The sequence below is a fragment of the Furipterus horrens genome, unplaced genomic scaffold (genome assembly GCF_987537825.1).
Source record: "Furipterus horrens unplaced genomic scaffold, mFurHor1.1.pri manual_scaffold_1, whole genome shotgun sequence".
Classification (NCBI taxonomy): domain Eukaryota; kingdom Metazoa; phylum Chordata; class Mammalia; order Chiroptera; family Furipteridae; genus Furipterus; species Furipterus horrens.
In genome coordinates, this window is record NW_028327171.1 from 109,619,299 (window position 1) to 109,632,694 (window position 13,396).

The 13,396-nt window shown below is 40.9% G+C and overlaps 2 protein-coding genes across 2 annotated transcripts in view; both read right to left on the reverse strand.

Annotated features, from left to right (window-relative positions):
* SNX4 (sorting nexin 4) overlaps positions 1 to 9,439 on the reverse strand; it is a 72,921-nt gene extending 63,482 nt beyond the window's left edge. Inside the window, exon 1 of the mRNA XM_090277792.1 lies at positions 9,253 to 9,439. Within this exon, the coding sequence (XP_090133918.1) occupies positions 9,253 to 9,396 (144 nt within the window). The 5' untranslated portion in view covers positions 9,397 to 9,439. The remainder of the gene's footprint in view (positions 1 to 9,252) is intronic.
* A 1,625-nt stretch (positions 9,440 to 11,064) lies between these two features.
* Positions 11,065 to 13,396, reverse strand: part of OSBPL11 (oxysterol binding protein like 11) — a 109,976-nt gene continuing 107,644 nt past the window's right edge. The window contains exon 14 of the mRNA XM_090277828.1: positions 11,065 to 11,284. Within this exon, the coding sequence (XP_090133954.1) occupies positions 11,128 to 11,284 (157 nt within the window). The 3' untranslated portion in view covers positions 11,065 to 11,127. The remainder of the gene's footprint in view (positions 11,285 to 13,396) is intronic.

Genomic DNA, 13,396 nt, shown 5'->3' on the forward strand with positions numbered 1-13,396 from the left:
AATTCAACTGCAAATTCCATAGTAGGCACCAGTTTCAGCTTCTTAAATAGATGTTCACAAAGCTGCTTATTATCCAAAGAGTAATTAAATCATGTAATCATTTAAATGTCACAGTTAACATTGTTCACTCATTCTTCTGCTTTATTAAAAATTTTTCTTAACCACTGAGATATTATGTTAACTTACAAATGATTTTAATAAAATCTTGAATTTGTATCACAAAAAAAAAGAAATGCTTAAGAAAAAAATCTAAAAACACATTATACAAAGATGAAATGATCAATACTGATACCTAATTTTTAATTTTACCAAATTCAAATCTCTCTCAAAAATAAAATACTATACATAAGCCAAAAGGCAAGATTTTCAGCAGGCAGTTTCATACAAAAATTATAAAAGCATGAGTCATCTTATATTCAACTTTCATGTTGCTCAAACTTTTTGGCAGTTGTTAACAGGCTTCAACTGTGAGTTAGTAGCAGGGTTTAAGAAGAAAAGAGACTACAAACTCACAACTATCAACAACTGAATCTAAAAAACAAACAAACAAACTAAGCAAACAACCAGAAAAGAAACAGAATCATAGATATGGAGATCATTTGGAGGGTTATCAGCTGGGCGGGGGAAGGGAGAGAAATGGGGAAATAGTGCAGGGACTAAGAAGCATATTTAGTAGGTACAAAACAGACAGGCGGGAGTTAAGAATAATATAGGAACTGGAGAAGCCAAAGAACTTCCACTCACAACCCATGGACATAAACTAAGGGGGGTGGGATTGCTGGAGGGAAGGCGGGTACTGAGCAGAGGGGAGCAAAGGGAAAAGAAATTGGGAAAACTGTAACAGCGTAATCAATAAAATATACTTAAAACAAAAATGAAGAAGAAAAGACACTTTTCCTTTCCTGAGCTAAACATCCCCTAGTCTGCATCAAAGGACCAAAAAGAACAAACCCACCACTGGTGGTTCACAGGCTGTATCTGTGGGAAGTGCACCACTGAAGAAGTGTCTTAAAAATATACTCAACTCCATGTCTAAACAAGGAACACAAAGTGAAACCATATGATAAGTGCTATGTTTTGGTTTTCCCTCCCTTGCTCATTCTAAAGTTCAGAGGTGGGTTTTAATTTAAAACACTATAATATATTATAATTGCAGGCAGCCTATGAAGAAGAAAATATAAGTCGAAAGGATACACCAAAGGGTAAAAGAAAAAGCCTCATACAGTAAAATTCATGGTGCTACTTTACACAGAAAATTAAGGTTATGTGCTATGAGAACAGAAAAAGCTATGCGATACTGTAAAAAAATTAAATCAATGATGAGTTAAGATGACACTAAGGAAGTGCCCCCAAAATGCTAAAGAAAAATGGAGAAGAGTGCTTGCTTCGGCAGCACATATACTGGAAAATGGAGAAGGTAAAAACGCTAAGAGGATAAAGAAAATGGACAGAGAACAAAGAGCCAACCCAATGGGATGGAATTGTTATTAGTCAACAAAAACAAATAACGCAGTTACCAAACAAGACATCTTTATAAAGGATAAGTTGCACATTTATGTACTGAGAGATAAGAGACAGACAGGAAGAGATCAAACAACTGAAAGAAAGCTAGAGAAATTACATAAGTACAAACCACCCAACATCAGGATTATGAAGCCCTCACTAGATGAGATATACATATTAAGAAATTCCTTTGGTTTACCACCTTTTACTCCACTGAAAAACTCCCTGAATTCAGGAAGAACATGACTGATAAAGTCAATTATATCCCCAGCCGAAAAGATAATACATATAAGTCATGAATTCACCCTGTTAGGACACCCAAATACACAAAGGAAAAAAAAGAATAAAATTAGCTATCATAAACACTAAAGAACGGAACATAATAATACCAGTAGGGTTTGAAAAATGATATAAAAATTGCTTATGCTATCAATATCAAGAATAACTTGAAGTTCATTCTAGGATCCGGTCAAGATGGCAATGTATGCAGATGTGGCTCACCTCTTTACACAACCACATCAAAATTAACAACTAAAATATAAAACAACCATGACCAGAACCATCAGAAATTGAGGTGAACAGAAGTCTGACAACTATGAAATTAAAGAAACTACATCCATAGAGACGGGTAGGAGGGGCTCAGATGCAGACCGGGCTGGTCTCTCACCCAAGTGTGGTGGATAAAATTTTGGGAGGGATCTCAGGAGTGAGGAGTCCCAGACCTACATCAGGCCCCCCAGCCCAAGAGTCTAGTGCCAGGAAGGTAAGTCCCTGCAACTTCTGGTTGCAAAAATCAGTGGAGATTGAGTTGGTGGGGTAAACTGTTGGAGCCCCAAGCAGTTCATCTTAAAGAACCCACACACGGACTCACCTACTCAGACTCACTCCCTCTGAGCTCCAGAACCAAGGTAGGAGCTTGAAAGGCATCAGTGCTATACAGGGAGAAACTGAAGTCTCTGGTATTAAGGCGAGCAGAGGCCATTGTCCCTTTTCTAGACCCTCCCCCCATAGAGCAGGCAAGCTGGTGCCATATCTGAGACTCCATCAACCTGGCTAACCCTGTTTGACCCGCCTTGGAGATCCCTAGAGACTCTGCCCCACCCAACATACAGGCCCACCCAAGCTGCTTTTCCATAGGAATAGCTGGTCTTGGCTCATGCTTCACAACTTCCTAAACCCTATCAAACAAGCAACAGCTGGCCTCAGTGAGCTTCAGGAACAGCACTACCAACAGACAGCTTAGATTCACAGCTGGACTTCCTCTGGGAATCTCCAAGCCCCACAAGTAGCAGCCACCTCAGACTGCTTTATAGCTCAGGCAGGTTGGCCCTGGGCAAAACACAGGATGAGGCTGACCTTGGCCTGTACCATCAAGGAAACCCCAGGGCCAGCACACCCAGTAAAGAGCTACAGACCACGGTGAAGCACCACCACTCTGCCCCTGCACAGGTGATCCTCCACAGAGGACTTACAACCAGGATCACTCTAACCAGCAAAGCTATCATTTAGAATGGAAGAGCAGATAAAGTGCTTCCCAGACAAGGTAAAGCTAAAAGAATTCATATTTAATCTACATAACCATTAAATAAACAATTCTTTTTCTTTTCACCAAACTCTGGTATTGAGAGTTATGCTTCTGGCGGCGGGCAATCGGGCCCCTAATAACTGAACAGCCCGGGGGTTCTGTTACACCTGCATGTGAACAAATATCCACAGAGATAACATTAATAGCTAAAAACTGAAAACAACCCCAATGTCCATCAAATGGTGAGCAGATAAAATGTAAAATATCCATACACTAGAAAACTAGTAATAAAAAGAAACTACTAAGACATGCTATAACATAGATGAATCTCAAAAACATAAGTATAAGAAAGCAGTCTCAAAAGACATCAGATTGTATGATTCCATTTATATGAAATACCCCAAAAGGCAAATTTATATAGAAAGCTAAGTGGTTGCCTAAGACTAAGAGTGGGAAGGGGGATAAACTACAAAGGGAAATAAGGGGCTTTGGGGGCATGATGGAACTGTTCTAAAGCTGGGATGTGGTGGTGGTTGCACAACTCTGCAAATTCACTAAAAATTACTAAATTATATACTTATAATGAGTGACTTTCATGGTATATAAATTACACCTTAATAAAGTTCTTCAAAAAATAAAATCCACAAATCCATACTGATATAGACAAATAAGTACAAGATATTTTCAAAGTATATCCCCACAAAATATTGATTGCAAAGGAAAAAAAGTAACTTTATATTAATGGAGAAAGCTGGCAGAAAAAATTAATCAGAGTATTGGAGCAGGTCCACATCATGAGAGAAATGATAAGATACAATTAGAACACAATTCATGCCACAGATGAAAATCCTGAGTTAAATCATGAGAAAATATCAGGCAAACCCAAATTGAAGGACAAATAACTGGTTTCTAATCTTCAAAGGATGAAAGTCACAAAAGTAAAGACTGAGAAACTCTTCCAGATGGGAGCAGACTAAAGAGACAACATAACTAAATGCAATACATTAGTCTGGAAAGGATCCTTTTGCTCTAATGAAGCAACAGTTTATCAATGTCATTTTCCTGATTTTGATGGCAGTTTGTGGTTATAGAGAATATCCTTATTTACCCTTGAAATACTAAAAGTTTTGGGGAAAAGATGAGCAGCTTACTCTCAAATTCAAGAGGAAAAGGTTGTGATGGGGGACTCTAAAACACTGGAAAATTTTAGTTTCAGGTAACAGCTAATAAGCTTAGTAATCACTGTATATGTAAAAGCACCTTGACTCCAGGAAGCCAGAAGCACTTCCACTTTTCTGCCTCAGGAGGACTGCAAGCAATCAAGACGGTATCTGAGCCATTGTGCTCCAGGGTGAGATGACCACCACCCAGGACACAAAGACCGAAGCCCAGGGCAGAAGCCCAGGGCACAATGATCACCGCCCAGGACACAGATGAAAGAATGCTGCAGCTTTTATCCAATTAACCTTTTCTCTGAATTCCAAACCCCTTACTGACTCTTCTCCTTATAAAAAGGGCCCATTTATACTGGAATTTAAGACAGTCTGTTAGGGTACAAACCCGCTGTCTTCTCAGATCACCGCCCATAAAGATTCAGTCCCTGTCTCTGCTTATTGTGTCTGGTAGGTGGCAGGCAGCACGGACACCGGCTTTTCCGGTTTCAGTTCTTTGTACTGTGTACTTGCTTATAAATTTGAAGTCACTTCTATAGATCAGATTATTTTTTTAAAAAAACTTTAAATGGTCATTACATTTACATAAATAATTTGTCTCAGTTATATTTTGGGGCAGAAAAAATGAAGATATAGGCCTTCTAAGTCATTAGAGGATAAAACCAAAGAAATTATGGTCCACATAACAGAAACCAAAATAATAAAGTATAAAATGACAAACTAAAATCACCTCAAAACACCCTGACCGGTGTGACTGTTGTTTAGATGTCATCCCACAAAATGATGGGTCACAGGTTCAATTCCAGGCAGGGGACAAACCAGCAACCTTGATGTATCATATCAGGACAACTAACTAACTGAGCTACCTGGCCAGGGCTACAATAATTTCTAAGTACCAGTTACTCAAGCACTTTGTCCCCATCAGCACTCCTAGGCCTGTAGGGTTCTCATTTTAAAAAACTCACTCAGGCAGTGGGTTCTTCTCTGAGTAAATACTGTAAACTACCAACTCAATGTAATCTTCCAGCCTAAAAAAGAAGTATTCTTATTTTTATTCCCTGCTATTTCCTCTCTTCTGCCAGGGCTAATTAATACCTTCTTCGACACTGAATTCCCCTCTCATTTTTCCATTTTCTAAATTACTTTAGAATTGACAATACTTAAAAAATGAATGCACTCTTCCTTACATGGAATAAATACAAAAGAAAAATAAAGGAGACTTCTACTTAGACAATGGAAAGAAAATTGAACACTCACAGAAAGAAAAATGAGACTACAGAATAAGAGCTTACAGCAGAATTTAGAATCTTGATTAGTAATGTTTAAAATCAGAAGAAACCTGCGAGTCTTAGGCAGTACTTGTTTCCACTACTCTAGGTGTCAGGAAATTGGTACAAATTACTCTTTGCCCCAGATTTGCAGTTAAAATTAAGGCTCATGAGGTGAGCTTTTGCAATCTCTGCACACTATCTGCACAGATATTTTCATGGTAAAAAAGTGTGTGATAAATCAACACACCATTCACACCTTTTTTTCTTTTTAAAATTACAACTTAATCTTAAAAAATTTAAAATACAGTATTGTGGCAACTTAAAGACTATTCTTAACTTTTTTTTTTTTTTTTTTAGCCAGGCAGACCTGGCCTCAAGTTCCAGCCCTGCCATGACTACCTAGTGACCTTGGCCAAATCACTTATCTCTGAGCTTCTGCTTCATCTTTATCTGCCTTTTGGGGGTAATTTGAAAGTTAAAGAGTAGAGCCTTACTGTGAGTAGCATACAGAAAGAATAAATCTGACTTATCTTTTTGCCCAGACCACATTCCTATCAAGCCCTGGCTGGTTTGGCTCAGTGGATTGAGCGTCGGCCTGCGAGCTAAGTGTCGCTGGTTCGATCTTCCAGTCAGGGCACATCAGAGAAGGAAAACTCTGACTCCAAAAAACCTCCGCGGCCTTGCGGCATACCTCTTCAGGGGAAAGGCTAAGGGAGTAAACCCCGACAGAAAATCCGGAGCCGGAGTCCCTAAGGCGGTTTGACGTTGTAGTCAACACCAGCAACTCCTGCGGCGCACCTGAAGCCAAGCTGTATCGACTCCGTCTTTCCCTTGGACCCTTCAGCTGCGAAGAGAGGGGGGGTCTGCTGCATGGGCAACAGCAGACCCTCCATATCACCCTGCCCAGGCTCTGTAGCTTCAGCTTCACTGGAGAGGACACTCCAGCATTGATTCAACACGGGAGGAGACAGATACCGTGTCACTCCCGAGTCGGACTGCACAGCCATTCTCGGCGGTGCAGACAGACTCTTAAGAAGCTACACCATCGTCTCTCGAGACGGACGGCTGCCTACGACGACGACAACGACATTCCTATCAGTAAACAGTGGCAAGGTGTTGATAGCCGCAATACTTCTCAACTGGGGAGGAACTGGAATGAAAGAGGTATATGACTCTTTAAGGAGGATTTAAGTAGTTTTTTTGGGAGGAGGGAACAGTGTACAAAGTAAATGAATGTATGTGCCTTTAAACTCCTGGTAATTCTGAAAGATCTGTCCAAATGGCTTGTGTCCCTATGAATTACTAAGTTTAGTAAGTAACAGATGGTCTCTTGGAACACATATTTACAGACATTTTCCTAAAATATGAGGTAACAATATAACCACAACCTCTACTGTATGATGGCATCTTTGGGTTTTCAAACATCTTAAACTAAACATACATAAGTTTTTTAAATGAGACTTATAATTATTTTCAATTAGCATCAATTGATTTTATACTATAGTTGCAACTTCATACTAAATTTCTAAAGGTATTCATATACACACACATAAACACACACACAAAAAAAATTACCAAAATTTTTATCATCATAACCAAAACTAAACTCATGATGTAGTCAACAAGATACTATTCTTACCTTTTGAAACAACCTAAAATTGCTTTAATACATATCTACAAGATTGGCAAATATTTTAAAGCCTGAAATATTATGTATTGATGAGAATAGAGTATCAGGCACTGCTGATGAAAGTATAAACTGGTATATTCACTTTGAAAACAACTTGGCACTACCTACTATGGTTAAACATGCTACTACTCTACAATCCTGCAATTCCACTCCTAAATTTATATTAGACTCTAATGCATTTGCACCAAGAGATTTATATGAAGAAGTTCATGGTAGTGGTAATTTTTTAGAAAAAGCAAGACTCTTAAGAAAAAAATAAATCAACTACAGAGTATCTATAAAATAGCATACTATAAAGCCATGAATATAAACAAACTAAGTCATATTTTGGATGAATCCCAAAACCATAATATTGAACAAAGAAAGAAAATCATAGTAAAATTACTCCACTTATGTAAATTTCAAAATCAAATAAAATTAAACAATATATTGCTTAGGGAAACACATGGTAAAGATTAAAAAAAGCAAAAGGCCCTGGCTGATGTGGCTGAGTGGATTGACTGCTGGCCGACCAAAGGGGTCGCTGGTTCGATTTCCAGTCAGGGCACATGCCTGGGTTTCAGGCCAGGTCCCCAGATGGGGGCGTGCGAGAGGCAACCAGTTGTTTCTCCCACACATCGATGTTTCGCTCCCTTTCTCCCTCTCTTCCGTTCTAAAAATAAATAAATAAAATCTTTAAGAAAGAAAAGCAAGAGAATCGTTAATACAAAATCCAAAATAGTGGTTACCTCTGTGATGTAGGGAGTGGATATAACCCAGAATATACTGGCTTCAAAGGAACTGATCATTATTTTGTGGGAAACTTCTCTGCATTAATTACACACATCACAATAACTTTTTTTTTTTTTTTTTGCTTTTTAAAAGAGACAACAGAGCAACCAAGTCACAGAGCTGCATAAAAAGCAAATCACGTTAAGAGTCAAATTACGCACCACAGAAATCTGTCACAATAAAGATGCTGACCTCTCCACAAAAAGTTCTACAACTTAAGGAACTGAATGAAAACTTAAAATTCACTTAAAAAAAGTCTTCATGCTACCCTATATACCTCGACATTTCCCCAAGTAGGCAAAACCTTCAACTTCTGTGTTGAAGTTCCTTACTTAAAGTTGAGTCTTTCTAGTTACATAGCTACAGTAAGCAAAGATGTTTAACTTTTCTTTACCTATCATAAGGCAGCTTTATATTAATACTGTCACCAGTTTCAGAAGAAGAAAAAAAGGAAGAAGCGGCAAAACGGATGAGCAACGCGCACAATGGGTAGTGGTCTGATGTGGAGCACTAGACTGAGTTTCAGAAACGCTTCTTTTTAACCTGGTCTATCCATCACGCATTGTGAGTGAAAACACTGGAACTGAAAACAATTACAAATATAAACTAATACATTTTCTTTTTTCCTCAAACAAATGAAAATCACTAATTACCAAAGGTGATTCACAAAGCAAATTCACGAGGTATCAATGACAAGTCTCTACTGAAAAATACAGCGCTGATCCACAAATAGTTTTAGATGTTTCTTCTAACTTGCACCTTCTCATGAATCCAACACTTTCTTCAATTTCCTGAGTGTGGCGCCAAGCCAACCACCTTTATTGCTCCAGTCTTGTTCCTCAAGTCCCCTATTATCTTCCTTCTTCAAACATCGCTGCCCACACCCCACAGTGCCTTCATTAGGCCATCTCCTCTACACAAACCCTTGCCAGACTGCCAGAAACATCAACGTTCCTTTTTCAGGCCCAAACTTCTGGGCCCCCGGACCTCAGAAAACCGCGCTTGCCCCAGCCTGGACGTGGTTCAGAGGCCGGACCACCGAACCCGCGGAACCGCACCCACAAGTACCCTCCGCTCCCCTCCCCGCCTCCCTCTCGACCGGAATTCCCTCGGTGACGCGGCCCTGGCGGCCGCTCCGACCTACAACCCCATTTTCCACTGAGCCTCCCATCACTGCACCTGTGGCCCAGCTTCCGCACACCGCTTCCCGGTCACTGCCCGGTCTCCGAGCCAAGCCGAGCCGCCTCCGCCAGCCTACCCTAACCCAGCCCGGTAGGCCTCGACACAGGCCGGGCCGTCTCCGCCGCCCCTTCTCCTCACCGTTCGATCCCCGGGGTCATCCTCATCCCGGAACCCCTCCGCTTCCTCATCGATCACGGCCTCCAGCCCAGCGTCGGTGTGGCCTAGAGGTTCTAGGGGCGCCGGCTGCAAAGGCCTCTCGGTGTCTGGGGGTGCCTGTTCCATGACTGCAGCTTCGCGCGACGGAGCCAGTGCGCGCTTGCGCCAGCGCGACCGCCATGCCCCGCCCCCCTAGGCGTAGCCACATCTCTTGGCCCCGCCCCCTTCGCTCTAGGCTGCCACGCTCTGCCCTACCTGCTTGTGGCCTCGGGGGACCTAGAGGGCTTGTCCGCCCGGGCTGGAGTTGGGATTGGGGCTAATGTGGAAGTAGCTCCTGCAAAGGAAGTGGTCACTACTAAGCTAGGACACCCAGAAATCTGGGAGAACTGATGGAGGGAGAGAAAGCGATAAAGGCAAAGGGGAATGTGAGCATCAGAGTAGATATTGGACACAATGAGGTGATAATCTAAAGATAATTTGGAACTCAAAAGAAATCAGAAGCCCTAATATTCTCCCTCTTGTCCTCTGCCTTACATACCATTATTAGTTCCCCTTTTCCCCCTGGAAAGATCAGAATGGCACAAATTATTGGCTTTCAGAAAGTTAAGTAACACAATCAGTAACAAGTAACACTTTTTTTTTTAAGTACATTTTATTATGTTGTTACAGTAGTTCCAATTTTTTCCCCTTTGCTCCCCTCTGCCCAGTACCCTCCTTCCCACCAGCAATCCCACCCCACTTAGTTCATGTCCATAGGTCCTGCATATAAGTTCTTTGGCTTCACCCTTTCCTGTATTCTTCTTAACTTCCCCCATCTATATTGGAGCTACCAGTTATGCTTCTTATCTCTGCACCATTTCCCCATTTCTCCCCCTTCCCCCTCCCAGCTGATAACCCTCCAAATGATCCCCATACTGCTGATCCTGTTCCTATTCTGGTTTGCTTAGTTGGATTTTGTTTTATTTTTTAGATTCTGTTGTTGATAGTTGTGAGTTTGTTGTCATTTTAATGTTCATAGTTTTGATCTTTTTCTTAAGTAAGTCCCTTTGACATTTCATATGATAATGACTTGGTGATGATGAACTCTTTTAGCTTTACCTTGCCTGGGAAGCACTTCATCTGCCCTTGCATTCTAAATGATAGCTTGCTGGATAGAATAATCTTGGTTGTAGGTCCTTGCTTTTCATCACATTCAATACTCCTTGCCAGTCCCTTCTTGCCTGCAAAGTCTTTTGAGAACTCAGCTGATAGTCTTATAGGAACCACTTTGTAGGCAACTCTCCGCTTCTCTCTTGCTGATTTTAGGATTCTCTCGTTGTCTTTCACCTTTGGCATTTTATTTATTTATTTTAATATGCTTTATTGATTATGCTGTTACAGTTGTCCCAATTTCTTTCCCCTTTGTCCCCCTCCACCGAGTGACCCCCCTCCCTCCAGTTGTTGCCCCCCCTTAGTCCATGCCCATTGGTTGTGCATATAGTTCTTCTCAACATATTCCTCTCTACTCCCCTCCCTCCTACTATGCTTCTTTTTTTTTGTAAGTATATTTTATTGATTATATTGTTACAATAGTTCCAGTTTTTTCCCCTTGGCTCCCCTCCACCCAGCACCACCCCTCCCCCAACAATCCCCCCTCCGCCAGTCCATACCCATGGGTCGCACATACAAGCTCTCCTGCCTCGCCCTTTCATATATTCTTCTTCTTCTTTTTTTAATAATTAATTATTTATTTATTTTAACAATAAAAAAATAACAATCCCTCCGTCTCAGACTTAAGACCCTTTATAATCTTATAAAGGACAATGCGCAAAGGTCTTGAGCTCTTCTAGCTGCTTCAAGCTGGACATGGTCGTCGTCCTACCTATCCTTGGGTCCAGAAATCCCTAATAAGAGTGGGGCTGTGGAGGCGGGGGTGGCCTTCCCACATGGGGAAGAATCATGCAGACTCCAGGTCGGCTGGCTGTCCCCGGACAACGGCATGCTTGATTTAACAGGCTGGCATCCTTGTTGTATTCTGGAGGCAAAAAATTTGGCAACAGGGTTAAAAGACATCATTCAATCCATAATCACTAGATGACAAAAGGCAAGTACTAATTTTTCAATGTCCCACATTAGGGAAAAGAAGGGCTTCTTTGGAGGAAGGTGTGCCAGGTACATCTCACCTGTCCAAAACCCTTTTGCCCATTATACTTAGTTTGGGCTGAGGGAAATAGTTTAGGTTTCCCCCTCTCAGACCTCTGGGCTCTTTCTGTCCAAGCCATTAGGACAGAAAAGAGAAACCAGTTTTAAAGTGAAGCCCACAGATCACCCCATTCTTCACCAACCCAGCCACTTAGTTCAGCCAAACCATTGAGTCTCAGAAGGAAGCGATGCAGACAGGATTAAGTGAGGCCTGTATGTACAGACAATCACTCAGGTAATGAGATCATAGGCTTATGCCCTTTGAAAACAGAAAACACGTGTTAATTTATGTAACATAACCCACATACAAGTCTCTAAATCTGTAGGACTGTTATCGGAAAGACATCCAGTTGCAAGGCATTTGACATTCTTCTTGCCTGTAAATTAAACATCTTTGATAATACCACAGAATAGTTTAATTTTTAAATCAAAACAAACTTTAAATGAAGATAAACTTTAAAGATGGTTACTGCACTACTTTATAGTCTACCACTGAGCATTGTGATTTTCCTTGAATCACGATTTTTCTCCCCGTCATTAAAGGGACTGCATTAAGTCCATTTTTAATTTATCCTGTTCATTTGCATAACCACAAAAAGAGCAGCAAATGATCACTTATGATCTTTAGTTCTGCTTTGCTGGAACTTATGCAAGGAACATTTAGGGTGAACTTCAGTCTGCCCTTCAGGGCACAGAAGCAGAACCACATACCTGGCATTCAGCCTTGCCTGTAAACACCTGTCTTTTCCAAGTCTTTCTGGTTTTCCATTGTGCCTTAAGGTCCCTTCTAGCCATCTTTCAGGAAAACAGCCTTCATTCCTTCCCTGGAAAGACTGCCATGGACCGCACATCCAACCAAGGTACCAAGCCTTTTATCTCATGGGCTTTTACTACCTTTGAAAGTCAATCCCAGTTCCTCAGGGCTTTTTGGTAACAACCAGAGCCCAAGCATGGCAAGGCATTCCAGTCAAAGTCTTAGTCAAAAAGCCTCTATTAACAACTGGTCTTATTAGTTTAATGCAAAGAACCTTATGTCATTACTTACTTGTTTAGAATGCCAAACTCTGGAGGGATCAGATAGGGAGAAAAATACACAGTATAAAGGAAAATCCTTGTCCTTCTAATATTCACTGAACTTGCATTTCCATTCTTTATATTTTCATTTTTTCCCCCACTAAAAAATTTTTTTGTTGGTTTTTCCATTACAGTTGTCCCACTTTTTTCCCTCTCTTGTTTCCCTGCACCCTGCCCCCCTCCCACATTCAGTCCCCACCTTGTTGTCCATGTACATGAGTCATTTATACATGTTCTTTGACTAGATTCTTCCTCTTCTTACCCCTTTCTCTCCCTCCCCTCTCCCCCTTTGTTACTGTTAGTTTATTCCTTGTTTACATACCTCTGGTTCAATTTTGCTCATTTGTTTGTGTTGTTCATTAGTTTCCCATAATAGGTGACAGCATAGGTTTTTTTTGTTTTGTTTTTTTTTTCGTTGCCTGGCTTATTTCGCTAAGCATAATTCTCTCTAGTTCCATCCATGTTGTTGCAAATGGTAGAAGTTCCTTCTTTCTTTCAGTACTTATTCATTGTAATTTCCCCCCTTTGTATTCGTGTTCTTCTCTGTCTCTCTCTGTTTCTTCATCTTCTTAAAGCAGATCCTTTAGAATCTCTTGCAATGCTGGTTTGGTGGAGACGTATTCTTTTAGCCTTATTTTGTATGTAGCGGCCTTTTATGTCTCTCCGTGGTTATAAACTTCTTTCCAGCTAGTGTTTGGTTGGTTATTACAGATGATTTCTCCAAAATCAAGTTGTAAATCCAGACTAGTTCTGGGAGGAGGTTAGTGTAGCTTCCACTTACTCTTCCACCATCTTGTTTTTTCCTACTATGCTTCTTAATCCTGTACCATCTCCTTCCCTTTCTCTCCTTCCCCCTCCCCGCTGACCTCCC